The sequence below is a fragment of the Malaya genurostris genome, chromosome 1 (genome assembly GCF_030247185.1).
Source record: "Malaya genurostris strain Urasoe2022 chromosome 1, Malgen_1.1, whole genome shotgun sequence".
In the NCBI taxonomy this organism is placed as follows: domain Eukaryota; kingdom Metazoa; phylum Arthropoda; class Insecta; order Diptera; family Culicidae; genus Malaya; species Malaya genurostris.
Window position 1 is genome coordinate 46779404 of NC_080570.1, and position 27332 is coordinate 46806735.

Sequence of the window (27332 nt, forward strand, 5' to 3'; positions counted from 1 at the left end):
TGCAGAGATCATTCTTTGTAATCGCATCACGTAAGAACGGATGGACGGATTGAGATGCTTTTTTTTGTTGATCAGTTTTTACCCCCACCCCCATTATATTATATTATATTATATTATATTGTATTATGCTCAAATATATCTACAACGGGGAGGGGCAGGGAGTGCATCAGGGTATCTTACAAGTGAATGACTGGATGATGAAGTGGATTGCCAACCTGAGTCACGCGCGGGAAGCTCTGTTGTTTTTCCCTGAAGGTCTGAAATGAGTAAAACGCACCCTTCTAACAAACAAACCATCAGGCGGGTTTAAGCTGGTACAGCGAAATTCTTTATTATATGGCCGGATGTTCTTGCTGGAAGGCGCCTGGTCCACAAAACCCATTTTGGCCTTCTTACAGCAATGATATGAAAGCTATCTGATAATCAAATTCGGATCTACTGTAAGTCCACCCGCATACACTGGTTAATGCCTTGAACTGATGGTGGCTTCATACATACATACATACATACATACTATCCAGCGTTATCACAGAGAACACACACGGAACGATGTTGTTTGGTAAAGTGACGGCTGAGCCGATTTTCACAAACTCAGATTCAAATGGAAGGTCTTATGGCCCGATACAAGGTTCCTGAGTTTCATTTGGATCCAAATTCTGCTTCCGGAATTACAAGGAAAATATGTGCAAATTTATGAAAAAATGCGCACTCAATTTTCTCGGAAATTTCTTAACGATTTTAATAAACTTAGTGTTGAAATTCTTTTGAAAGTCCCCGAAAAGAAGTTAATCTAGATTCGACTTTCGGTTCGGAAGGGTAAGGTCTAAATGATGGAAAAACGTTTCTGTTTGAGTTTTTTTGTATTTTTTAAATTTTAGTGGTTGTTCAAAGTGAAAACTACGATTTTTCACGAAAAATCCACCGATTTGTAGATTAAAATCTCAACAAAGTAACAAACAACGAAAAGGAAAACGTTGGGGTCTGGTTTTTTCATATGTAGAAAGTGTGTGCAAAATTTGAACAAAATTGGTGCAGTAGTTTTTGAATGACGATGGACACGGATTTTAAAACCTGCATTCGAGAAAAATGCGTTCAAAGTTTTTCGTCTATAAAATCAATTTACTACTCAAGAGAGTCCGTAGGGTCTAATATTTTCAAAAAAGCATAGTTTTTCTTTTATAATTCGTTATACTGGAACATTTCAAGAATGTTTTGTCAAGTTTTTAAGTCAATCAAAGCAGAAGTAATCAACAATAATCATCTAACTGATTACATTGCACACATTGCATCTTCTGGTAAACAATATCAGAATTTTCGATCCTGTTTACGGTATAGCTAAAACACTCATATTACATCGTTAAATCATTTGGCAAGCAATAATGTTGATACCCAATTAAGCACGTGGCTCGGAATGACGAACCACATGAATCAAGTATGCATGTGAAAACTTCACACAAATCAACTCGTTGCGCGCCAAAAGATTCCTTCAACGATCTAGTATTACTTTCTTCGACGGCCAAACACTTATGCAACTCGTTATGCGCCAAACACCTATCGATGATCTAGCAATCATTGGCGACTTTTTCAGTGGAAAATTCCATTGTTCATACAAAACAACTTTATGAATTGTTCCCACTTTTAGGGCAAGTTTTCTTAATTTTTTGATGTACGAACCCGGTGGGGGTAAAAACTGATCAAACGAAAAAAAGAATCATGTAAATCCGTCATCCGTTCTTACGTGATGCGATTACAAAGAATGATCTCTGCATTTATATATATATATATATATATATATATATATATATTATATATATATATATATATATATATATATATATATATATATATATATATATATATATATATATATATATATATATATATATATATATATATAATATATATATATATATATATATATATATATATATATATATATACTAGCTGACCCATCGAACTTCGTCTCGCCCACAAATTATTTGTTCGAATTTATGTTTTCGGACAGCAGAATTTGACAAACGACTAAGCGGTTAACGTTTCTCTTCATTATTTTTCTGATTACTTAACCTATAATCAACGAACAACACACATTCGCTTTAGCTCAAAACGAAATATCACCAAAAATTTATGCTTATTTCATGCTGCGAAGAAGTGAGAGTTCGGCGCACAGGTCCATTATTTTTGCTTCGATTGACCTAAAAACTTTACAAAACATTCTTGATATGTTTCATTATAACAAATAATAAAAGAAAAATCATGTTTTTGGAAATGTTAGACCCTACCGGATCCCTAGAGTAATAAATTGTTTCCTTCGATTTTATAGACATAAACTTTAAACGCGTTTTTCTCGAAAGCAGGTTTTGAAAATTCGTGTCCATGGTCATTCAAAAACTACTGCACCAATTTTTTCCAAATTTTGCACACATTTTCTACATATGAAAACCAGACCCCAACGTTTTCCTTTTCGATTTTTGTTATTTTTGGGAGGTTTTACAGCTGCAATCGTACTTTTTTCGTAGTTTTCCACGAAAAAATTACAAAATGTTGTTCGAATGATATTTTTTATCAAGCAAAACATTTGAATTTATTTTGATGCACGATAATTCTGAAAAAAAATTCTCCAATATAATTATTTTTTGCATCATTCAAATCCTAGATCTACAATTGGTGTTTGGCGCGCAACGAGTTGCATAAGTGTTTGGCCGTCGAAAGAAAGGAATACTAGATCGTTGAAAGAATCTTTTGGCGCGCAACGAGTTGTGTGCGTGTGAAAACTTGATTCATGTGGTTCTTCATTTCGAGCCACGTGCTTAATTGGGTATCCAAATTATTGCTTGCCAAATGACTCAATGACGGAATGCATATGACTTGTTCTAGAAGACCGTTGTTGGCAGGAGAAAATGGTCTGATGTCATTTACCAGTTCATTGGTCATCGCGGGCGCGAGTTTAATAAATCAGAAAATTTTTGAATGAATCAATAAAAAGATTGTGCTGTAGAAGCGCTAAGGTCACACTAAAAAATTATCCTTGCGTTTTTCTTTCTAATAATTTAGATTAGACTAAGCGCACAATTCTGTGAAGAATGTTCAAATTGGTATAATATCAAATTAAAATTTTATCGTAGTCTCTCTAAGCAACCAAAAAATCCGAAGTACCTGAAAAGTATCCACTTTATTAGAGCTCTAAAGTACGCGTAGCACTTTATGGCAACTTGAACATACAGAACAAGTTCTGAGAAAACTTCCTCGCTGCATAAAATCTGTACAAAGAACTGCTTCAAAGTTTTTTCTGCTGCGTCGGGTGAACATTCAAGTATTCCTTAAAAACGGACTATTCAGAATGCTTTGTATGCTGCTTATGGGGGGAGGGGGGGGGGGGGGGGGGGAGGGTAGGATTTGAATGATGCAAAAAATAATTATATTGGAGAATTTTTTTTCAGAATTATCGTGCATCAAAATAAATTCAAATGTTTTGCTTGATAAAAAATATCATTCGAACAACATTTTGTAATTTTTTCGTGGAAAACTACGAAAAAAGTACGATTGCAGCTGTAAAACCTCCCAAAAATAACAAAAATCGAAAAGGAAAACGTTGGGGTCTGGTTTTTCATATGTAGAAAATGTGTGCAAAATTTGGAAAAAATTGGTGCAGTAGTTTTTGAATGACCATGGACACGAATTTTCAAAACCTGCTTTCGAGAAAAACGCGTTTAAAGTTTTATGTCTATAAAATCGAAGGAAACAATTTATTACTCTAGGGATCCGGTAGGGTCTAACATTTTCCAAAAACATGATTTTTCTTTTATTATTTGTTATAATGAAACATATCAAGAATGTTTTGTTAAGTTTTTAGGTCAATCGAAGCAAAAATAATGGACCTGTGCGCCGAACTCTCACTTCTTCGCAGCATGAAATAAGCATAAATTTTTGGTGATATTTCGTTTTGAGCTAAAGCGAATGTGTGTCGAATTTCGTTGATTATAGGTTAAGTAATCAGAAAAATAATGAAGAGAAACGTTAACCGCTTAGTCGTTTGTCAAATTCTGCTGTCCGAAAACATAAATTCGAACAAATAATTTGTGGGCGAGACGAAGTTCGATGGGTCAGCTAGTATATATATATATATATATATATATATATATATATATATATATATATATATATATATATATATATATATATATATATATATATATATATATATATATATATATATAAATGCAGAGATCATTCTTTGTAATCGCATCACGTAAGAACGGATGGACGGATTTACATGATTCTTTTTTTCGTTTGATCAGTTTTTACCCCCACCGGGTTCGTACATCAAAAAAATTAAGAAAACTTGCCCTAAAAGTGGGAACAATTCATAAAGTTGTTTTGTATGAACAATGGAATTTTCCACTGAAAAAGTCGCCAATGATTGCTAGATCATCGATAGGTGTTTGGCGCATAACGAGTTGCATAAGTGTTTGGCCGTCGAAGAAAGTAATACTAGATCGTTGAAGGAATCTTTTGGCGCGCAACGAGTTGATTTGTGTGAAGTTTTCACATGCATACTTGATTCATGTGGTTCGTCATTCCGAGCCACGTGCTTAATTGGGTATCAACATTATTGCTTGCCAAATGATTTAACGATGTAATATGAGTGTTTTAGCTATACCGTAAACAGGATCGAAAATTCTGATATTGTTTACCAGAAGATGCAATGTGTGCAATGTAATCAGTTAGATGATTATTGTTGATTACTTCTGCTTTGATTGACTTAAAAACTTGACAAAACATTCTTGAAATGTTCCAGTATAACGAATTATAAAAGAAAAACTATGCTTTTTTGAAAATATTAGACCCTACGGACTCTCTTGAGTAGTAAATTGATTTTATAGACGAAAAACTTTGAACGCATTTTTCTCGAATGCAGGTTTTAAAAATCCGTGTCCATCGTCATTCAAAAACTACTGCACCAATTTTGTTCAAATTTTGCACACACTTTCTACATATGAAAAAACCAGACCCCAACGTTTTCCTTTTCGTTGTTTGTTACTTTGTTGAGATTTTAAATCTACAAATCGGTGGATTTTTTCGTGAAAAATCGTAGTTTTCACTTTGAACAACCACTAAAAATTTAAAAAATACAAAAAAACTCAAACAGAAACGTTTTTCCATCATTTAGACCTTACCCTTCCGAACCGAAAGTCGAATCTAGATTAACTTCTTTTCGGGGACTTTCAAAAGAATTTCAAGACTAAGTTTATTAAAATCGGTTAAGAAATTTCCGAGAAAATTGAGTGCGCATTTTTTCATAAATTTGCACATATTTCCTTGTAATTCCGGAAGCAGAATTTGGATCCAAATGAAACTCAGGAACCTTGTATCGGGCCATAAGACCTTCCATTTGAATCTGAGTTTGTGAAAATCGGCTCAGCCGTCACTTTACCAAACAACATCGTTCCGTGTGTGTTCTCTGTGATAACGCTGGATAGTATGTATGTATGTATGTATGTATGAAGCCACCATCAGTTCAAGGCATTACCAGTGTATGCGGGTGGACTTACAGTAGATCCGAATTTGATTATCAGATAGCTTTCATATCATTGCTGTTAAGAAGGCCAAAATGGGTTTTGTGGACCAGGCGCCTTCCAGCAAGAACATCCGGCCATATAATAAAGAATTTCGCTGTACCAGCTTAAACCCGCCTGATGGTTTGTTTGTTAGAAGGGTGCGTTTTACTCATTTCAGACCTTCAGGGAAAAACAACAGAGCTTCCCGCGCGTGACTCAGGTTGGCAATCCACTTCATCATCCAGTCATTCACTTGTAAGATACCCTGATGCACTCCCTGCCCCTCCCCGTTGTAGATATATTTGAGCATAATACAATATAATATAATATAATATAATATAATATAATATAATATAATATAATATAATATAATATAATATAATATAATATAATATAATATAATATAATATAATATAATATAATATAATATAATATAATATAATATAATATAATATAATATAATATGATATAATATAATATAATATAATATAATATAATATAATATAATATATTATAAAATAATATAAAAAATATAATATAATAAAATACAATATAATATATCACATCCAAGCTAGTACAAACTTTTTTAAAAAGCTGTGTAAAGCCTACAAGTGAAAATCCATTAAAAATCACCGTTGCACACGACTTGTACGTATGAATGTCTGTTGGATATCTGTTCTCTGTGATATAACATAATAAAAAATAATATAATATAATATAAGATGATATAACACAGCATAATATACACTAAGGTCTCTTTTTGCACGGGGGTTACGTGCCGTGCTAAAAAAAACCGTGTTAAAAAAAACCGTGTTAATTGCGGAAACCGTGTTAAAAAAAACCGTGTTAATTGCGAAAACCGTGTAAAAAAAATCTTGTGAAAATCGCAATAATTTTAGAAAACATTCAACAAGTGTATTAATTCCGAAAACAATCGATTGGTACGTGTAGCATCTTCGATGTGCTGTACCTCACCGTGTGCGCCAACGCATTAACAGCGAAGCAACAATTGTCATACTCGTGATACACTCTATTATCAACGAGACAATCCACAAAACGCTTTTATTTTCAATTTTTGTGTCACGCTAATTGTCCTCACGGATCCGCATCGATCTACGCAAATAACATGAATTCACGCATGACAAACTAAATAAAATCGTAACAATAACCTTTTATATCACTCTTCATTTACATTTGTAAGGACTAAGTCAAAAGGACTCTGTTCCAAATCCTGTATAAAAACCGCTGTAGTTTGAATTTCAAGTATCATTCTTAATCCAAAACCGAAGAGAATTGTTTCTGCTGTGTACCAGTCATACCTGCCTCCGCGAAAGTTTTAGTTAAAAATTGTGAAAGTGTGCGGTTTCTGATTAGCCGGATCGGTACGTTCATATTTTTCGATACTATTAATCGTTCCTGCTTGATTTCGTTCTCAATTAATTAGCGAGGTAGGTTACATGTGGTTGAATATTTCGAAGAAGTACAATATAATGGAAATCGTGTGCTTTATACATTTAATTTTTATATATTTCTACCGTGTAATTTTGATTACAGAATCATACAATGGCATCGAATTCTGATAAAATGATTCCCAGACCCAGAAAGTCGATCACGCTTCAAAACAAAATAATTGTTTTAGACCGGCTCGCAAATGGTGAAACGGCTGCATCCATTGGCAGATCTCTGTCATTGAATGAGGCAACTATCCGAACCATTAAGCGAAATGAATCTCGTATCAGACAGGCAGTCTCGAATGGCACGGATTCCTCGTCTAAACGAGCAGCCTATACCCGAAACGTTGCTGTTGATAAAATGGAAAAAGCATTACTTGTGTGGATCGAAGACAATGCACAAAAAAGAATTCCAATTAACGCGGATATAATTAGACAAAAGGCATTACGTCTTTACCATCTTTTGGAGAATGAGGAAGCATCAAGCAGTAAACATAATGGTTTTAAAATCTCTTTCACTACTATTTATTACAATATGAAACACAAAATTTTTTGACAGGTAAACGTACTGAATTTAAAGCAAGCAAGGGTTGGTTCTACAAATTCATTCGGAAGAACAACGTTCGAAATGTGCAAGTCAAAGGCGAGTGCGCATCGGCGGATACTGTTGCAGCTCGGGAATACCCAGCAAAACTGTTGACAATTATTAAACAAGGAGCATATCACCCAGACCAGGTGTTCAACGCGGACGAAACAGGTCTGTTCTGGAAAAAAATGCCGAACAGAACATATCTAGCTGCTGCTGAACGTCAAGCGCCAGGATTCAAAGCTGCAAAAGACCGAGTCACACTGCTGTTTTGTTCGAACGCATCTGGCGATAAAATATTGAAACCGCTACTGCTTCATCGGGCAATGAGACCCAGATCGATGAAAGGAGAAGATTTCGATACGCTGCCTGTGCACTGGAGAAGTAATCCTAAAGCTTGGGTTACTAAACCAATATTTGAAGAGTGGTTTAAAGAACTTTTCATTCCGGAGGTTCAGAAATACCTGGAAAACAAAGGAATGAAGTTCAAAGTTCTCTTGATAATAGACAACGCTCCAGGACATACCGCACCTCAACATTCACAAGTACAAATAGTTTTTCTGCCACCCAACACTACATCATTGATTCAACCATTAGATCAAGGCATTATTTCAACCTTTAAAAAACTATATATTAAACAAACGTTTAATTACATATTGGAACAGTTGGACAAAGACCAATCTATGACGGTAATTACAGCATGGAAAACGTTTTCGATGCGGGAATGCGTGCGTTTCATTGGTACAGCGTTAAAAGCTATGAAAAACTCTACACTAAATAATTGTTGGAAATCATTATGGCCAGAATGTGTTGAACATGATGGAAAAACGTTATTTGATGATCGAGAAATTATTTTACTAGCGCATGCAGTAGGAGGTACAGGTTTTGATAATTTTACTTCCTCGGATATTAATGAATTGCTGGAAGACACTGTTATATCCGATGAGGATCTGTGTACCGATGTAATAGACGACGTTGAAGAAGAAGAAGAAGAAATTGGACAAATGAATGCCGATCAAATTAGAAAAGGTATTGCTATAATTATTTTGATTATTGTCTCTTATATAATCCCTTTTTACCAGGTATTGCAATGTGCAATGCAGCAGCTGCTCACTTTATCAATGTGGATCATAATACTGCAAGAGCTATATCATTTAGAAGTGACATGAAATATTGTATTGCTAGATATGAAGAGGAGTTGAAAAACCTCGAAAAATCAACAGTTACAGAGACTTCCTCTCTACGAGATTCTCGGTCAAACGATGACGAAGTTGAAAATTTAACATGTACTATTCCAGGGCGAAGGCGTCGTGTTATTTACGACAGCGATTAAATATTAATATTATACATATTAAACTACATACAGAATTTGATACAGAATTATTCAATAAATGATTTTTTGCAAAATGATTTTGATTTAAATAAGTGTTTTTATTAGCTCTAATTATAGTTTTATTGTTTCGATCTGATATATTACCACTTTTATATAATCGATCCAAGAAAAATTCGTTTTTTTGAAATAGAGTAATTTCTAACTTCTTCTCTAAGACCGTGTTAATTGCGAAAACCGTGTAAAAGAAAACCGCGTTAATTCCGAAAACCGTGTAAAAAAAGCCGTGTATAAAAAAACCGTGGGAAAAAAACCGTGCAAAAAGAGACCTTAGTGTAATATAATTTAGCACAATATAACATAACATAATACAATATAACACAATACTTATACTTTTAATATAATATAATATAATACAATATAATATGATATAATGCAATGCAGTATTATACCATACAACATAACAAAATAAAATATAATAAGATAATATATGGAATAATATGCTATGATACAATCTATAACAGTTGCTTTCGCAGTGTAAGTTATGCTCTTCTTTCGTCGCAGTTTTGCAGGAAATATAATATTTCCTTATTAATAATAATAATAATAATAATAATAATAATAATAATAATAATAATAATAATAATAATAATAATAATAATAATAATAATAATAATAATAATAATATCAACAACAACAACAATATATAATACAATGTAATATAATTCAATTCAATATATAACAAATAATGCAACAAACAACATGTTGCAATATACTATGATATAGCACTTTACTACTAACGCAGAAGGCGATAGCACCCAGTCGACGCCGTTCTATTGACCAAATGTCATCATAGACGCTCGGGGAGGCATGAGATAGGAACTTGTGAGGACTTAGTTATCTCACCATTTGACGACCTTCTCTGTGATAACGCTGGATAGTGACTATAAAATCGAAAAGGTAGTAAATCCCAAGTGAAAGTGCCGAAAACACAAACTTGCTAATTAAATAGTAAAAATGATCAACAAGTAACAAACTGAAAATCATAGATTTAGTGATTTCCAACAATGGTATTACAATGTGATTAGTTTTAATTTTCAATTTCATGAGTATTTTTTTTCTCAAGCGACGGCGAAACCAGTTGCACATTCTAATAAAACTTACTGCTAAATTCATCTAGTTAGCAGATCTTGTTAGTTAGTGAATATATAAAACTACTTTGGGACTAACAGTCTCCGGTTTCCGCTTTCGAAAGCACTGATAATAGTGAAGAAAAGCTCCAAAAACGGAACTCACTTCGATTTCTCAGCAACCGATTTTCACAAATCATGATTCAAATTAAAGCTCTCAGTGTCTTAAAAGATACGGTGCAATTTCATCCAGATCCAACTTCCGGTTCGAAAATGACGATGACGATGACGATGACGATGACAGTCAAAAATATTCAAATCATCATTCAAAATGGCGATGCAAAACTGGTACGCGTCGGTACGTGCTGGTACGGAAGAAGAAAACACCAACGGCTTTGATCCGTTCGCAGTGTGCTGTGTTCGATTTTGTATAGCGTGGTTGCCAAATTTGAATCTATATTTGACGGGTAAAAATATGAAAATCTTTTTACCCGAAACTTCGATTTATCGTTTTCTAAACAATAAGAGAAAGTGGAACGGAACAATAACTTATCCTTGAAATTACATTCCTGTGGACGCAAAGATATGGATCCGATTCATTCGGGCATTCTTCCATTGAAAATCGGCTAATTGATTTTCGACAAAAACTCAATGACGAATGACTCATTCGCCAGTAGGAAGCAGTGCGGGTGGCGGGCGAATAAAAGCTTTCCCTAGCTGAACTTTTATTCGACTTTTCCTGACAAGAAACCAATGTTTTCTGTTATCAACTGTTGTGTTACGTTCCGAACACGTGTCACGTGAATGACCTTACCTGTCTTGTCTATCTATTTTGACATTGGAGGACGTAAATCTGACGCTTCGGGCTTAATTTAATCATACCTTATCGCAGTTTTTGATTAGAAAGCAGTTAGTTTCATCATCCATTAGAATTGGTAACTTATCTAAATATATATCTATCAGCAGTAAACCACAGCACAAGTGCATGCTCACTTTCAAACGATATCCCGGTCAACGGCATTTTCGTGAACGACATGTATCTGAGTCAATCCGATCGAACGTGAGTAATGGTTTTCTGTGTCACCATAATTCAGCAATTCGTTTCGAGCGAAGCGCGATTCATACGGGTCCGTCAGACGGCTGTCACCAGAACGGAACGTCAGTATCACTTCAATGCGAACAATGTCAACGATTTGGAACATTTTGACATCATCGAATTAATGTTGACGGCCGAGTGACATACATTCAATTGACGTTGACGGAAGTTGACATATCGTTTGGTTTATTCTTAACTCGACCACGCTACGGCATCATTGTTGTTTCTTCGTGCTAAAATAAGCACATCCGTTTTATGTTTGACCCTAAAAATAACCTCTACTTTCTACTTTCCCGGCAGCATATTTACCTATGAACTTTTTTTTCCCGTGGGTGGGACGATAGGGATCCTCCTTTGAAGATAGCACAATTTACATTTTCAGCAAGAAAACGAAAAACAAAAAACAAACAACCGAGAAAAGGTTCTCACTTTTACTTGTCGCCGGTCGGCATTGAATTAACACTCTGCTGTCGGGTTCACCAATTATCGGTGGATTTGTCTCTGAGTCTCCACTTTCGGCGGTACGTCTTAATCAGATCAAACAGCTTCTGCCCACGTTCCACGCCTGATGTCTCACGGCAACACAGTTCGAGTACTTTGGCATTACTTTCGTGGTTTCTCCCGTTCACCAAATAAACTTCATTTGCTCGTCCGAGAATGTTCGTACTGGGTACTACCGATGCACTCAATGTTCCAACGACGGACCGACGGACGAACTCTCACCGACAAAGAAACTAAATGTAAACTCTACTGACCGCGTGCAATATTCGCCGTTGGACCGATCATAACTGATTTGTGATTGATGAACCGACTGCGGCTTTTGCTGCGGCTGGTGTGTGGACGGTGCGTCGAATGTAAAAATTTGCATAAAAATTTACTACCCGGACGACACTTGCTTAAAGCTGAATCAATTGTTTTGATTGATAGGAAGCTACCGTTCCGATGAAATAAAATAAAACATTACCAGATTTAAATTCTTTTCAAAGTAACACCTCGTGTCTCACCGACTGAAGATTTTGGTTTTCGTTGCTTCAGTTGATAAAGAACTTAACCGAATGATATCAGCTCTAATCAGTCATCCAGGGTTTGGCACTAAACTGAGGTGGAATTCAGCGAATTGAATATCGCCTTGCACATGTAGTATGCTTGTCGCGTCATCGGGGCGTTTGTTTGTTCGGCTTCACCGCACCGCACCGCACTACCGCTTATATTCGTCTACAGAAAACCAGGTGTATGCGAATGTGTTACATTTTTTTGTAAACAATGATCGGTACTTTTTGTGCAAATAGTATGTGTTTCAATAGCCAAAAAATCAAACGGGTTTATTTAACCAACAGAAGCTACTAAAACGAAGTTTAATATTATTACCTATCACTTTGGTTTACAGGTCCCATCTCGAGTACAAACCACTACACGCTGGGTGGTGGCAGCATAGACGTGCAGCAGCAACAACAACAACAACAGCAAGCTTCCCACTGGCAGCATCCAGGTCAACCACATCAGCAACAGCAACAGCAACAACAACAACAACAATCATCGAGTCTATCAAGTAGTAATAGTTTAATTAATACCAATAATCTAATAAAGGATAGGGATAGCACCAATTACGTGACCACAACGGCGATCCTGACTCTCGGTGCCACGGTGAGCAGCACTGGTGGCGGCGGCGGCAGCGGCTGTGGCGGCGGTGGTACCGCTCTAAACAACAACAACAACAACCACCACCACAACAGTGGCAATAATCTAGCGGTGGGCGCTTCCGCCGTGTCATCGACAATGGCCAGTTCTACGGCTATTTCGCCTCCACGACCAATGCAGAAGGTAAGATTGTTTTGCTTTCTGCGAACAGGGTGACAACGCATTGAATTTGATCTGTTGATGGGTTATGGATATGTAAACTGTAACCATGTATAGGTTAATGTGCTTCGAAGTTTGTGGGTTTCGCACAAGCTGACTAACTCGCAATCCCGGTTTTAGGTAATTACAGAGTCGGTGATTGCAAAATGATTAAAATAATAGTAGTTTTTTTTCGGAATTTGATTGGTTAAAATTTGGTACAACTAATCAATTGTTGTTTTAACTACACTGTCATTTTTGATTTATCGTGCTGGCAGTTTAGCAATAACACCCAGCAAAGACACGCACCACAAATGAGTCATGAAACGTTACAGTTGAACAATGACATACACCCGGAACGGAAATTGAAACGTTTCAATGAGTATGCATGAAAGCAAAAACTATCTCAGTTGTTTCAGAATTATTGCAGTTCTCTTCAGGCTCAGAAAATAGTTCACAATTTAAACAACGAAGTGTTGCTTAAGTAGCTGCTTATAGCTTCAACACTAAACTCATACTGTGTAATACCACTGACAGACATGTGATTTCCGTACAATGATTTCTATACAACACTGTACGCGTACAACGATGAGGTGACGGACATGTTTTGCGCACAGAAAGAATATACAGTGGAACGAAACAACTCAAAACTTTGCTCAATTTTCCAGCTCCGATGATTGATAATATACAAACCAAAAATTTTTGCGGTTTGAAGTGTATTCCTAGTTACTGATTTATGACAGATATAATCAATGCCTCTCTGAATTATTAAACTAATTTTGTGTGTGAGTGTTCTTCGGATGACAATTTCACTCATATCAAATTTTAAGGTTTTAATGTACACTTATGACACGTTTGTTCTGGGATACATGATACATACATGGGGTACATTCATTATTTAAATGTAATTAGCTTTAGGAAAAATTTAATGTTCTACCGTAAAATCCAATAAAAATAGAAAATGGAGGAAGTATGAAAGGCTTTAAGAACTAATTTTCGGAACAGTAGCACTATTTTTCATGCAACGAAGCTGATTTGTACCGAAAAGGTGATTAATCACCAAAGTTTGTTTGTAAATCATGTCGACTTTTGCAAAATCCATAAAAATTTCAAGTTGTTCAGTAATAATTCCTTTTTTACCAGCATATTCACAATAAAAATAAGAGCGCATTAACTTTTAACATTGTACCTCAAAATAGTAAATAAATCTAAGATATTCTCATTATGTAACCAATAAAAACACACACATATTCCAAAAAAATGCAGTTTATTCATTACGAAATTTTCATAAAATGATTATGTTTATCATAAAGCTGATTTTAAAACTTTCTTGAATTTCGAATCATTCCGAAATAGATTTGACATAGGTTTGATGCTTCGTTTTACTTCATAACGCTTATGAAAAATGGTCTACTAGGCTGGAATACAATCTCATAATGATTTTATTATGATTTTGAGGAGTTTAAAGTTGTGACTACACAATTGGTTTATTGATGTATTGCATATTTATCGTTAATTATTACCACATGTGCATTCAAAATATGAATCATTATGTGTTCTAAATCCATTTCAACAATAAATTTACTTGTTATTGAATAGAAAACAATAACTCAATAGTGCTGATTTTATGTACAAATATGAATATATTGTTTTCTTTATTTGTTTTTAAAAACTTCACCAAATTTATGAACATTTCTTGGTTTGACTGCTTTTTGAAAATAAGCTAAAAGGTTGATAAAGTGTATAAGTTTTATGCTGCTGGTTAGCATTTTACAGAGATTTTTTTTCAAAATAAAACAAAGGTTGTTTATTACTTGATACTCAGAAGAAGGAAATATTGTTTCGTGAGTTCACCATCGCTCGTCAATGGCGCTGGTAGCAGTAAACAGTGATGTGATTTTGCACAGTACAACGGTAAATGACCGTAGTACGGAAATCACCGTTATATCATGATGCTCGCGTGATACCACCGTGATTCAGGGTGACAGACATGTGATTTCACGGTGTACAGTGATTCCGATATCACATGTCTGTCATAAGCATAATGCGTTATTTTTTCAATACAATATATTAGTCAAAGAGAACGACTATATGTTTTTCACACTACCCTTTATTAAATAATCATAAAATGAAACGAAATAGATTTTGTTGAATAAACACTAACCGAAACTTCATATTAAACTGGACAAAAGTATTCGTCACTTATGGAATTTTCTTAGCTCTTCACGGGCAAAATTCCGATTCTAGAAATGAGCAAAATGAGTCATGATTTGGGGAAAATAATATATTTTCATGTTATGATAATACACCATGACTAAAATTTCTCGGATCATGATCCATTCGGACTGATTTCGATGAAATTTAAACGTAACGCACTTGACGTTGTGGGTATAACTTCAGGCGTGTTTCTGCTACGATGGTAATTTCTGCAACATAAATTCAGGCGTTATGTACGATTTTTGCAACGGTGGTCATTTTTGCAACATAAATTCAGTGAAAAGCACGACGAACTTCTTTTAAAATTAGAATATTCTGTTTTTGAAAAACGACGACGCAAGAGATAACGTGTTTATTTGAGTTCATTGCTTCAGTTTTGATTTTGTGTTTCAGAATTTAAACACCTAAACGAACTGCATGAAAAAACACGTGTTAATCAAACCTCTTAAAAAGAAACTCTATGTCGAACTATCGTCTTATTTATAATATTTAGGTGAATCAATACAGCTCGTGTTGTTATATCTATGAAACAAATTAATCAAAGTGGTTGAACAAAATATTTTTCTGATTTTCGTTAGATGGTGTTCCAAATTCACAATCGAATTAAACGCTAGCTCTCGGAATATTATTCTAGCAACAACGGTCACATCAAATATGTAAGAATATATTCAAACAAAATGTAAAATTGGTGTTTGTCAAATGAAAAGCGTAGCCGTGCTTAGTCTCTAATGATGTCAATTTTCGGCTCATTATCTTTATTTTTATGTTATGTTTAATTCTCTTTCAGCCGGTGGGTAAAACAACACGATTATTAAATAACATGCTTCAGGATCAAGTAAACATTTTCAGTAGATCTTGCTTTTCAATGTCTGCTTATTGCCTTTCCATTAATCTGTTAATCTATCATATCACTTGAGGCAGAGCTTGAGCTTGACCGACCACCCCTGGTTGCTACTCCGTAACTGATCGGGATTAGCTGAAATTGTACAGGGAATTTCTAGATGATCCAACCTGGGACTGGTAAATCATCCTTCAATGTACATTTTCTGGTAACCCCAGAATTCATTGATCAGTACCGGCGCCGGCCAGGCCCGAACGTAGATCGTCTGAGGAATGGGAAGGGATGTTAGTCCAACACTTGTTGTTACTAGAAGCCGTATATACTACTGCGCACTCCACAAGTGTTACGGGAGAAGGATATTTGTTAGTATAAATTTCAGTAATGGTAGTATTCGCGCGCGAGTTAGTATGTTTTGATTCAAGATGCTCGGATGCACCACTAAACTCACTGACTTCCCGAGTGAACGTTTCAACAATATCCGACACTGAAGTCCCGGGAAGTCGTGATTCACAGTTCTTATTCGTGAAAACTAAAGTATGATACAATTTGAAATACTATCGCGTAGCGAATAAAAACTTCCCTATTCTTTTCTAAATGGAATTATCTGCTACAAAATAAACGAGTGAATAGTATTTAGACAAAATAGTTGATTCATTGTAGTGACATACTCTAAAAAGTTTTTGTAAAATCATTTCAAATCACCAGACAAAGGTCAACAGATTTCACGCGCGACTTGATTGTTTATTATTTCCGCTTCATTATTTTAATTATTTATTAAAATTATTAATTGCTTATATTGGTTGATCGGGGCAGCCGGCTACCGAGAAAAAAATATTAATTTATCAAGTAGTTTTCTACTATTTATGAAATATGCCGATATCTGTTATCTCTGTTATTAACTTTGTAATATTAATGGATTTGCACAATAGTTGATTTTTATCATTTAATTTATTACCTTGAAAGACATGCACTGACATGGAAGAAGAAAACATACTATCTCCGAAGCTAACCGGAAATTGATAAGTTGAATGGAGTTGAATGAAGAGATAATTTAGTAAAATAGAGTAATCAGATGTGAAACATTGAAAAAATCTGATAGCTGAAAGGAAAAAGAAACTACTGCAATTGTCGCCTTTTACGACATGGAAGCAGGAACCCAGTGGATCTATTCTTTGCTCATTTTTTCCACCGGATTCCACAAGGCATCTAGGCTGGTACTGTCCGGAGGTAGATAATATGTACTATCAATCTCCTAGTGGACCCCAGCCCCTCCACAAATATGAACGTATAGCGCGATGAAAAAGTATTTTAGACTCCGCTTTCGAATCAATATCAAGTTAAAAAGGGCCAAGTCGGCCATTGAGGAAAAACCTATTTTAATCCACCTAGTGGTGTAATGATGCCTTTCTCATATTACTCATTACATCATGAATATAACCGTGAAATTAGCAAAAACAACTGTTTATTGAATAGGAATAGGATAATTTGTTCGGAACGAATCTCACAAACTCTATAAATCCTGTATAACCTGTAGTTCCGGAACCGAAAGTAGTATCCACAACAAATTAAGGAATTCCGTATGAAACGGTAAGACTTTTCTTTTGAACCTATAAGTTTGTAAAAATCTATTCGGCCATCTCCAAGGAAAGTGAGTGAGATCCTTTTTGCAGTTTCTAATCACAATTTCCAATTCTCCCGAAACCGGATTCAGATGAACGGAATAGCCGAAGTTGGTTCGTTTGCTACCAACAAATATGACCTACAAATCGGAACAGTTTTGAACGTAGTTAAACTTATACTTACTATCTCATGCTCTATTTCGTTTAAACCAATTAAACTAAATCTAACGAAACGAACCTGCGTTTCTGTTACTACTGCGTGCTAAACAGCATGAATCAGCAGCATGAAACATGTAGTAGGATTGTTATTATTATTATTGACATCACTACACAACGTGTACGTAAGCACGCCTTGTTCGTTTTGTGTTTTCTTCTTCTTTCGGTGTTGTACATATTGTCACTCTATATGGCGATTTGAAAACTTTGACACTCATCGCCCTGTAACTGCGGTACCGGAAGTCGGATCCGGATGAAATTTCACAGTAGGTTCAAAGACAGTATGAACTTCAATTCAAATCAAGATTTGTGAAAATCGGTTCAAGCATCGCAGAGAAATCGAAGTGAATTTAGTTTTAGGAGTTTTTCTTCTCCACTTTCGGTGCTCTCGGAACAGGAAAAGAGGGGACCAGTAGTGCCGAATTAAATTTTTATGCCCACAAACTAACAAGCTCTGCAAACTAGAAGAATTTATCAGACAGTTTTATGGGATTTGTACCTGTTTTTAATCATCGTTCGTGGAAAAATACTAATAAAATTGGTAATTTTCCACTTATCACGCTTTAGTTCCGGAACCGGAAGTCGGATCCAGATAAAATATTCCACAAATTTTTAGGATATTATAAGACCTTTCATTTGAATCTAAGTTTGCGAAAATCGGTTGAGTTGTTCCAGAGATAATTGAGTGTAAACTTTTTCTCAAATTTTCACATATTACCATATAACTCCGGAACCGGAAGTTACATTCAAACGAAATTCAATAGCAAGCTATGGGACCATAATACCTTTTATTTGAATCTTAGTTTGTGAAAATCGGTTCAGCCATCTCTGAAAAAAGTGAGTGCATATTTTTTTCACTTTTTTGGTACATATCATCCTATATCTCCGGAACCGGAAGTCGGATCGGAATGAAATTCAATAGCAGGCTATGGGACTATGAGACCTTTCATTTGAATCTTTGTTTGTGAAAATCGGTTTGGCCATCTCTGAGAAAAGTGAGTGCATATTTTTGTTACATACACACACACATACACACACACACGGACGGACACACACACACACAGACATTTGCTCAGTTCGTCGAGCTGAGTCGAATGGTATATGACATTCGGCCCTCCGGGCCTCGGTTAAAAAGTCGATTTTCACAGTGATTGCATAGCCTTTCTATATGAGAAAGGCAAAAAATAAATGGATTTTCTTGTAACAGTTTGGAGTGTAACACGAAACCTAATTAAAAATATACTATCTGTTATCAGGAGGGAGATAATTACTTATATCTAGTAGTTTCCCTTTATTTATTCAACATGCCGCAAAAGCAGTAAGGTAGATTCATCTACATCATAAACATTGTAATTTTGAAGGATTTTGTTATTCAAATCACAATCCTGAAAGACGAAAAACGAAACGAAAAAAAAGGAATTTTGCCATTTAGAACTTAGAAGCTGAACGAAATAGATACAGAATTTCCTGAAGAAATCAAGAATAAATAATAGTTTAGCTTGAGCTTGAGCTTGAGCGACCACCCCTGGTTGCTACTCCGTTACTGATCGGGATTATCTGAAATTGTACAGGGAGTTTCTAGATGATCCATCCTGGGACTGGTAAATCATCCTTCAATGTACATCTTCTGGTAATCCCAGAATTCATTGATCAGTAACGGCGCCGGCCAGGCCCGAACGTAGATCGTCTAAGGAATGGGAAGGGATGTTAGTCCAACACTTGTTGTTACTAGAGGCCGTATATACTACTGCGCACTCCACAAGTGTCACGGGAGAGGGATATTTGTTAGTAAAAATTTCAGTATTGGTATTATTCGCGCGCGAGTTAGTATGTTCCGGTTTCAAGATGCTCGGATGCACCACAAAACTCACTGATTTCCCGAGTGAACGTTTCAACAATATCCTATATTGAAGTCCCGGAAAGTCTTGATTCACAGCTCTTATTCGAGGAAACTGAAGAAAGATTTGCAATACTATTGCGTAAAGAATAAAAACTTACCTATTTTTTATAAATGAAATTACGTTATACAAAATAAACGAGTGAATAGGATTTAGACAAAATAGTTGATTCATTGCATTGATATATTCTAAACAGTTGTTATAAAATCATTATTTATTATTTATTATTCTTTATTCTTCCCGCTTTATTATTTTAATTACTTATTAAAATTATTAATTGGTTATATTGGTTGATCTGGGCAGCCGGCTACCGAGAAAAATCTTAATTTGTTGTTTGAAATATTAATATCAAGTGTTTTTTTTACTACGTGTTCAATATATCGATATATGTTATCTCTGTTATTAACTTTGTAATATCAACGCATTTGCGCAATAGTTATAGATTATTTATTTATTTATCATTCAATTTATAATCCTGACAGACAATCAATAACATGGAAGAAGAAAACATTCCATATAAAACTTTTTTTCGAAGTTAGACGGAAATTGACAGGTTGAATGAAGAGATAATTTAGTAAAATAGAGTAATCAGAAGTGAAACATTGAAAATATCTGATAACTGAAAGGAAAAACAAAACTCCTGCAATTGTCGCCTTTTACGACATGGAAGCAGGAACCCAGTGGATCTATTCTTGGTTCATTTTTTTACGCCGGATTCCACACGGCATCTAGGCTGGTACTGTCCGGAGAGAGCTAATAGGTACTATCAATCTCCTAGTGGACCCCAGCCCCTTCAAGAATAAATAATAGTTTAGTGGAAAAAAACTACCATATTCGAAACATTGAAAAAAATGTCAATGAAATCACGAAAAGATGAAATCCTGTAGCTGTGACCTCTTACGATATGGAAACAGGAACCAGTGGATCTATATTTGGCTGGTTTTTTGTTTCGCCGACTAATTCAACACGACCTCTGGACTAGTCCTGTTGTGGAGAAAGATAATATGGACTGGAATTCTCCTAGTGGACCCCCATATTAAACACTAAAATTGTTTTGTTGAACAAAGCGATAGTTTAGTAAAAAGTATAATTAAAGTGAAACACTTAGCTTGTTATCTCTAATCTATAAGTGGTCACAGAGACTGACCCCTCGTCGTTTGGTACAACAGTGTCAAGATTTTCTGCTGAAGAAAAAGCAAAACTGTCTTTATTCTTTGGAATCAACCGCACTTTTAACTTTTAGAGTCTGATCACAACACACAGTTTTTTCTTACATTAGCACCATGCACTAAAAACGAAAAGTCAATCGAATTTAAAAGAAATTCCACTTTTCTGTAAATTATATTTAAATATGACACGCGAAAATTTGTTTCCGTCCGCTCTAGCGCACAGCCTACTTCTCCCTCTATCATATCACTTGAGGCAGAGGGTTAAAAGTGATATCCGGGTAGAAAATTAGAGTTACGAGCTTTGAAAGAAATGAGTTCTTCAAGTAACGCATTTTCGAACCATGATTAATTTTCATGGAAGAAGAGTTATTGCTCATGATTTCATGATAAGTTAAAATGATTGGTTTCATGTTTTTCTAATCATGACAGCAGTAACGGATTTCTTTCCGTGTGGTGAACTATGCAAACGATTAATAATTTGTGTTTAATCCTCCTCGTGCAATTACTTATCTTTACGAATAATTTCCCTAAGCTGTTTTTGTGAAGTAACGTGATGCTCACGAACACATCCCATAGCAGTTCAAATGGATGCATGTCTGGCGATTGAGTGTGTTTAGGGACCTGTTGGAATTAGAAATCACTCTCTATACCCAACTTTGCAGCTCTACTCTGCATGTTTTGCTTCAAAATGTTCAAATATTGCTCCTTCTTCATGTTCCCATCGATAAACACCAATTCTTCAACACCGGATGCAGACATACAACTGCAGACCATCACTGACGATCCCCCATGTTTAACGTTTGTTTGGATGTTTTTCTTCTGCAGTTCATACCAAAATTCTTCCATCTGATCTATAAACATTAAATTTACTCTCATCAGAGAATAGCACATTGTTCCAGAAGCTGGTTGGATGAGTCTGATATTATCTTGCGAAGATCATTATCTTAGCCTGATCAACCTTACTAATTAAAGGTTTCGAGCTTATTTAAAACTCTGCGCACTGTTCTGGAACTAACGTCCTTTCCACTAAACTTCTGTAACTCTGCTCGTTTTTTTTTGGATGAAGAAGTTTTGGGCTCTTTTCTAATAATTTGAATAACTTTTTTGTCTCTACCCGTTAATTTGCATTGTCGTCCTTTTCTAGCTTCATTATTGAAGTTTTCGCTATGTTTATAGCGTTTAATTAAACTTTGAACCGTTGTTCTAGGTCTACAAACGTTCTCAGCTATATCGGTAACAGATTTGTTTAACCTGAACGAGTTCGAAATAATCTTCCTCGTTTCCACCGTAGTTTCTTTTCTTTTTTTAAGTATTTTATTTCAACTGAAAAAGATCACGCGAAATCAAGCGAGTTCTACTCAGAACAAACATTTGTATATGAGAAATGTCATTTGCAGTGTTACCAGATCTTTCGGCCTAAAAATAACAATCATATCATTTTTGTGTCCCGCCTGAAATGAGAAGCTGATATGTATTTTATTCAGTAACAATAAATAATGTCTATTTATCGAAAAATGTGCTAATCAAGTGAAGCAATATTTGAAGAACCTGTTACATTTGAATTATTATATCTATAAGAAAGTTTATTTAAGTGAAATGATTAAAAACCCTTTAGCGTGCAAATGACGAATACTTATGTCCATCAGTGTATATGATGTAGAAATTCAACAATAGATTATAATTCCCAAGATGAAATTAACCAGCAAAATTTTCACAGGACATTAAGAATTTTTGTCATGAATACGGCTTGCTCTACTATGGGGTGCCTTTTCAAATTTATCCTGTACAGGAATGGGTAAAACTAAATCGTGAATATCTCTTGTTGTTGTATTTAAGGCAGTAACAAAATTTCTTCTCCATAGCGTCGGAAATAGGTTCAGCAATTAATGATAGAATTTTCAGTAGTATGAGATATCCAAAAATAACTCAAAGTTAAAGTTTTCCGAAATGTTTGGTATGAACGAACATTAGGGTAAAATTCAGTACCAAAATAAGGTGCGCCAAATTTCAAAAACATGAATTCAACGAAACGTCATACAAAGCGTATCGTGCCAAACCGATACATAGAAATACGGAATATTTTCAGTGTTTGAGTGCTGCAGACCCTGTCAGCTTGGAAGGAAAACAATCTTCAGTTCAGCAACGCCATCGTACGGCATCACATTCAACATATCATGTCAATTGTATGGGTGTGCAACCCTGCTGTTTTGGCGCGCACGAATTTGACATTTCTCTCCCCCTACTTCTATGTATGAGATTCGATTCGGACTCACCTGAGGACGACATGCTCGCAAAAAAGGATGTTGCCAATGATTTGTTAGGTAAATGTGAGAGCTGGATATCTTGTTAATATGATGTCTTTGGTGCTGTCGAATCACGACACGTTTTGTTCACTAGTGAAACAGACACTAACTATGTATAGCTATAAACCATGAGTATTTTTAATTTACTTATAGTATGTTTCCTTATACTCAAGTAACAATTCGAATGCCTTATGGTTTTGATTATACGTTATAGAAGTTTTGTAATTGATTTGGTTAGTTGAAACAACCAAGGTGTGAAATAAGAATTGCAATATTGTAAATTTGTGTTCTACGGGTCCTTCGTGTAATTGTTCATTCGTTGCACCGTCAAATGAAACTCTGTTAAACCGGTGTCAGTTGTTTCTTTGAAACAACAAATATGTACTTCTTTCAATTGATTGAGAGAGTGCCTCTCAAATGATTTCTCGAGGATAATTTCAGTTGATTTCAAGATACTCGAATAAATGCAACAGAAAGAAATTTAACCAAAAAATTTTTTCAAGCCATATATTTTTAAAACTCTTAGGGAATCAATACACACAAATTTGCTATGCTTTTTCAAAGTTGGTTTAGTATACCTTCTCTCCTAGGCTAAAGGCCTAAACCTTGAACTTAACACCCATCTAATTCAGTATAACACTTGCTCCATCTTCCTTACACACTTTTCATATTCATTATTGGTTATATTCACTTCCAATTTGCATATTTCAACAGATAAGTAACTCCAATAGTTTTTTAAATAACAGTTGGAACCATTAGAAGGGATGATTTTGTATAATGTTCCCCATCGTTGTCCACTTTTCTTAGTATTTTTCTCAATGCGACCAGCAGCATGACAATCGCAATCGTTCTTGTTTGAAGCGAAACTGGCTTTGCGAACGTCCCGCAGCAGAACTGCTTTCTGTGCGAATTGATTCAATACTAAAGCTATTTTGGTAAAAGGTTTTCGTTTAACGTGATTTTGTTTGTTACTTTTTCACAAATGGGCGTTCCAAACGGCCACAAAAATAATAACATACAAAATTGTGATGTCGATTATTTCATTTCGGATTTGCATATTTCAGTGGAAAAGACTCAAAATCCTGTACGGGATTAATTTCTGGCATTCAGAAGGGCCAAATTGTGGAATTACCTACGATATTAAACACCGTTCAGAACATTTGCCTCGAACACGAGGCAGTCAAATGCTGGCTTTATTCGCACTCGTTTGGTGCGAATTTCGCATTGTACAAAGTACACCAACATAATTAAATTATTCTAGATTTGCACTAAATTGATGATTTTTATTTCCGATTTACAAAGAAGTAATCTTTATAATTCCTTAGATAACATTTGGAGCCATTGGAAGGGCTGATTTTGTATAATGTTCTCCATCGTTCTCCACTTTTCGTTGTTCATTCCAATGCAAACGAGTAGCAGCAAGATGACGGAAACGATCTTTTTTGAAGAGGAACTGGCTCTGCGAACGTACTTCAATTGTTTTAATACTGAACTGAATTCTTGATACTGGAACTGAGCGCTGGACTTGAACCAACCGAAATTACACACTTTCTTTGCTTCTTGCTCTGTCAACTGCAAGCTGCAACTGCAAATATATCTAGTGTTAACATTTTATAACTACATAAGTACGAAAAAGGCGGCATGAGTTTTCTTCTTCGATACTCGTTGATGCTAAATGTTTCAGAAAACTTCAATTTTGTGATTATGTCATGCAACTGAAAATGTAATCGTAGATTGATGAACATATTTCCGGAGGCAAGTAACAAACATTATGTTGATACGTTAGATACAAAAAGAGATATTCACAATTAAAAGCTTACCACTCCCTCAGAGAGTAAATTCGGAAAAGGCATAGTAAAGTAAGTCGTATTCATGACAAAAAAATAAAATTTGGTTGTACCGACTCCGGAAATATTGGAAATAGTGCTCAAATACTCTCAAAAAGGAACGTACCTAGTTTTCTCAGAAATGGCTCAACAGATTTTCACAAACTTAGGGTCAAATAAATGTTCTTATGATCACATAGGTTACTATTTAATTTCATCTGGATTCGACCTCAGGTTACAGAATTGCAGCTTACGAAAGGTTTGTCAAAGTTTCAATCTTCAATTAGATTGATAATGCAAAAATAAATGATCTATCCAAATTGAAGAATCACACAATGACATTAGAAAGGCATCAATACTCCATCAGGCTGATCAAAACAGGTTTTTAAATAAGTTTGTTGTGAACTGTGTATAAAACTAAACGATGTGTTTTGCGTAGGAGGGGCAACATTCGAAAGCTTGCTTGGTAATGGACAGTAAAAAACCTCAACTAGAGCATTTTTTTTCGTAGAATTTAATTTTGTTTCTGTATTAAGCGGAATAGACGCATTCAGATGAAATACCTTTATCATTGTTTAATATCGAAGAACTTTTGATGGAACATTCCAGTTTGTTGGTATTCACATCAATCCGGTAATGTCATTGACATTACTCTTCCGCTTTTTTGTACCCAGTACATGCTCAGAAAGTTGTTCTTACCCAAAAGCTTGAAAAGTTTGAATCCACTATCAATCTCTGTATATTTTCAACTTTCATGAGAAATTGTATATAATCCGAACTATGATTATTATAATATTGAAAAATTAAATATTCTGTTTTACAAAATCTTCCGTCTCCCCACATTCCCAGGTGATACCGACGGTCGTTTATCTGATGTCCCGCATCGCTGTACATATGGAAATCGAGGGCACCGCACAATGTCCGGCTCAGGTCATGCTTGCCGCGGCACTCGGCTGTGAAGAACTAGGAATTACCAATAAGCTGTTGGCGCAAAGTGTGTTCGGCCTGTGGATGACCAGCCCGCTACTGGAGGTCCAACTGAAACCGCACCACAGGCCGTACGCGGTTCGGGTCGCGTGGTCCAAACTGCTCGATAAACACAGCCACCGGAACGAACTGGAGAAGCTTTCCGACGAGCCGATGACGATGCTGCGGCGGAATGTATTCTTCCCCAGAAAGGACGAGGAAAAGATCAAGTGGGTGGTGGCAATGGTGTTCGGTATTTAAGCCGGGCTGTTGTTATTGTGTGTTTTTTTTTCTGCTACTTTCAGAGATCCTCGATTACTGGAACTGTTGTACGAGGAAGCCCGGCACAATGTTCTGCTGGGACGGTACGTCATGGAATCTTCCCACTCGATCATGCTCGGAGGCATTCAGGCGAGGATAGAACTGGGCCCGTACAACTCCCACACGCATTCGACTAGTTACTTTAGGTAATCACTTGTAACCAACTTGTAATTGGTGAATCTTGGTTTCACAAATGATCTTCTTTGAATCCGTAGAGAAAATCAATTTCGCTTTCTGCCTGCGCACGTGGCCAAAAGCTCCAGCTGGTCGTGGCTTCCAATCAGCCGGCGAACGTCGGCAGAAGTAAGACTGCTAGAACAATTCAAACGGGTACCGACGACAGCAACGACCAAAAAGCTCATGCGAAAGTATCTGGAGTTTTGCTGGGGACTCCCTTTTTATGGGTATGTTTGTGAAGAAAAGAAAAAAAGCACTGTTGAACCATTGAATTCAATGTGTATGCTCCTAATTTTCTTTCAGTGCTGCCTACTTTCACGGTCAAGTCGAGCAGCCAGCTCGAGGATTGGTTGGTCTGATGCAGCAGAAGGACCTCCCGGTGCTAATAGCAGTGAACGAACGTGGCATTTATGTGATAGATCAAATTGAATGCGTAAGTAGATTTTAGTAGATTCTGGGGGAGTAGATTTTAGTTGACATTCTGCTTTCATCACCAGACCTTACTGCTGGGATTACGGTACGAGGAACTATCGTGGGACTACGCCAAACCAAGCAACGTGAACGACCCGGAATGTTTGCCGTGCATATTTCTGCAGTTTGGCGCTGTTGAGAACGGAATTGCTGCTACGAAACTTATGCAAATCTTCACCCGCCAGGCTGCCATGATAGATGCCTTAATAACCCACTTCATCGAGCAGGCCAAGCGGCGGAAAGAAAGCGGCGAACAGGAGGTACCGGCCGGAGAGAATCAGTACGAAGGTATTTGAACGGTTTGATGTGGCAAATGTTGGT

General features: G+C 35.9%; 2 protein-coding genes across 2 annotated transcripts in view; one reads left to right on the forward strand and one right to left on the reverse strand.

Moving 5' to 3' along the window:
- Window positions 1-12321, reverse strand: part of LOC131438816 (5-hydroxytryptamine receptor 1A-like) — a 46924-nt gene extending 34603 nt beyond the window's left edge. The window contains exon 1 of the mRNA XM_058609116.1: window positions 11461-12321. The gene's annotated coding sequence lies outside the window, so the exon portion shown is untranslated. The remainder of the gene's footprint in view (window positions 1-11460) is intronic.
- The window catches only part of LOC131438807 (homeobox protein 5), a 154191-nt gene that overhangs the window by 117322 nt on the left and 9537 nt on the right, over window positions 1-27332 (forward strand). Inside the window, exons 4-9 of the mRNA XM_058609103.1 lie at window positions 12539-12972; window positions 25926-26272; window positions 26348-26509; window positions 26579-26767; window positions 26844-26973; window positions 27038-27299. Coding sequence (XP_058465086.1) covers window positions 12539-12972; window positions 25926-26272; window positions 26348-26509; window positions 26579-26767; window positions 26844-26973; window positions 27038-27299 — 1524 coding nt within the window. The remainder of the gene's footprint in view (window positions 1-12538; window positions 12973-25925; window positions 26273-26347; window positions 26510-26578; window positions 26768-26843; window positions 26974-27037; window positions 27300-27332) is intronic.